The sequence below is a fragment of the Eupeodes corollae genome, chromosome 1 (assembly GCF_945859685.1).
Source record: "Eupeodes corollae chromosome 1, idEupCoro1.1, whole genome shotgun sequence".
NCBI lineage: Eukaryota > Metazoa > Arthropoda > Insecta > Diptera > Syrphidae > Eupeodes > Eupeodes corollae.
The window spans coordinates 33121977-33124758 of NC_079147.1; the positions used below are offsets into that span (position 1 = coordinate 33121977).

The 2782-nt window shown below is 36.9% G+C and overlaps 1 protein-coding gene across 1 annotated transcript; it reads left to right on the forward strand.

Annotated features, from left to right (window-relative positions):
• The first annotated feature begins 992 nt into the window (after positions 1-992).
• LOC129940506 (lysosomal aspartic protease-like) lies at positions 993-2379 on the forward strand. The gene has a single exon (XM_056048870.1). It carries the CDS (start codon positions 1049-1051, stop codon positions 2204-2206), a length of 1158 nt encoding a protein of 385 aa, XP_055904845.1. The 5' UTR covers positions 993-1048; the 3' UTR covers positions 2207-2379.
• Positions 2380-2782: the final 403 nt, after the last annotated feature.

Below are 2782 nucleotides of genomic sequence, written 5' to 3' on the forward strand. Positions count from 1 at the left end.
CCAAGCTAACCTCGAGCTAAGAACACAAGAAGTTAATACCATATTCCAGTTAAAAATACGTTTTTAGCAATTTTTAGTAGTTTTAAAATTTTCAATTCGATATTTCGAACCAATTCAAATAAATTCCAAGAGGAAAGTTCTTCACTTAAAAACTATTTCGCCTTCGCAGAAAAAATCCAATTAACATTTTGCGAGTTCAATGGTCAGTAAACGTCCAAATTCAAAAATAAGAAGCTTCTGAAAAAATATATCATGTGAGAGTTTTGCTAAAAACGCAATCCAATGCCATCGATAATTTCAAATTGATAATTTCAAAATTTTGGATATTCTGCTGTTAGAACTTTAATTTTTAACACTTTTTTAGGCAGTATAATTTTTTATTTCAAACTTAGATCTTCAACAACAGCTTCAAACTATTAAGTTGCAGTGCCCTGTTCTGTATGCATAAATATTATGGAATCTAAGACAAATGTCTTGATAATTCTACTTGAGTCCATAAAGATCGCAAAACTTTCCGAATCACCAAAATAGAAAAAAATTTTAGTTGCCTTGGGTTTTTTCACTAGAAAGTGGCCGTAAACGGGTTAAGTACTCACTCTTCTTGCCTAAAGATAAATTTGAATGGGGTAAAAGGTTCGTTCTAGATACTATCCCATCACTTTAAAACAAAAATTGAAATCACAGCCAGAAATAATAACAAGCAATTAATAACATAAGTGGCAATGCTGGTGATTAGAAGCTCTTATCAACCAAATGTTTCAGACCGTTTATATGTACAGTAGCTACATATGTCCGTATCTAAGTAAAACGTATCTATAAGATAGGCGCGTTCTCTAATCTTATATTGAAAACTAATTGATTTGATTTGAATCTGTATTCTGGTACGGTTGTGATTTTCCTATTTAAGCCAAGTTAATCGTTTCGGTGAATTCAGTCTTTTCTCACATATCCAAAGGTAAAGGCTACTGTTGTTTAATTAATGAGCTCTTTTAGTTTCTAATTGACTTTACTCTATTAATTTATTTTTAGATTGTAAAGAAAAGCAGAAATGTTCAAGGCTTTCGTATTTGTAGCCTGCCTTTTGGTAGCAGTTAGTGCATCAGATCTCATCCGGGTTAAGATCCAAAAGTTCCCGTCTGCCCTGAAGCAACTTTCTGATGTCGGAAGCGATGTTGAATTCCGCCGTGCTAAGTACCTGCGCAGAACTAATGCTCTCGTCCAGGAACCATTGACCAACTACATGGACGCTCAATACTTCGGAGACATCACTATTGGAACTCCCCCACAGAAATTCAGGGTTATCTTCGATACAGGTTCTTCCAACTTGTGGATTCCATCGAAAAAGTGCAAGTTCACAAACATTGCCTGTCAATTGCACAACAAGTACAACTCAAAGAAATCCTCGACCTACGTCAAGAACGGTACTGACTTCGCCATCCAATACGGAACTGGCTCTCTTACTGGTTTCATGTCCACCGACACTGTCAGCATTGGTGGCCTTGAAATTGCATCTCAGACCTTTGCCGAAGCAGTAAGTCAACCTGGAATTGTTTTCGTCGCTGCTAAGTTCGACGGTATTCTCGGTTTGGGATTCGATACCATCTCCGTTAACGGTGTTGTGCCCCCATTTTACAACCTTGTCAAACAAGGTTTGGTAAAGACACCAATCTTCTCATTCTTCATCAACAGAAACTCATCCTCAACCTATGGAGGTGAAATCACCTTCGGAGGATCTGACCCCAAGCACTACAAGGGTGGCTTCACCTACTTGCCTGTCAACCGTAAGGGCTACTGGCAATTCAATATGGACAGTGGATCAGTTGGAAATGTCGCCTTCTGCAAGAAGGGTTGCCAAGCTATTGCCGATACTGGTACCAGTCTAATTGCCGGTCCAAAGAAGGAAGTTGATGCCATCAACAAGGCTATCGGTGGAAAGGCTCTTTTCACTGGCCAATACATCGTTGACTGTGCCAAAATCCCAAGCCTACCTGTTGTCAGCTTCAACATGGGTGGCAAGACCTTCACCCTTGAGGGTAAGGACTACGTTCTCAATATGGGACAAGATATGTGCCTGTCTGGATTCATGGGAATGGATATGCCACCAACAACTGGACCATTGTGGATTCTTGGAGACGTGTTCCTTGGCAAGTACTACACTGAATTCGATTTGGGTAACAGCCGTGTTGGTTTTGCTGAATCTGTCTAAGCCAAAAAACAAAACAAAAGAAGATGAGTCTTGAGTGGGTATTTGTTAAGTTGAAAAGTACAAAGTGATGTATTTGAATCAGCAATGCAAAGGATACCGTGTTATGTTGGTTTCCGCTAATTTTTCAAAATAAAGATTTGAATTTTATATGCAATATGAAATCTCCAAGAAAATTTTGTTGTTATTTTTAATAATTGGAAACTTAATTTCACAATGGTTTTAATAACATTTAGCTGTATTTGAATACACTTGTTACTTTAAAAAAAAAGTGACCAAGAAATCAAAAATGTAAGAATGTTCCCTCTGCATTACGGCACTTTCTTATATCTGCTATAACGAAAGTTCATTTATTCATGGATAATAATCCTACATTTTTTTGGTATAAGGTATTTCAAAGGTAAAAGAACAGTTTTTGAGCTAAAAAAACACTCCACACAATTATGAACCTGTGTTTTGCCGACTTTTTACTTTTCGATAAACTGAAATTACAGTTTTGAGTGCTTGGAACTTAGATATGAAACACTATTTTACATAATATCTTGACATATGTTGATGAAATACACAGTTTGAGTAAAT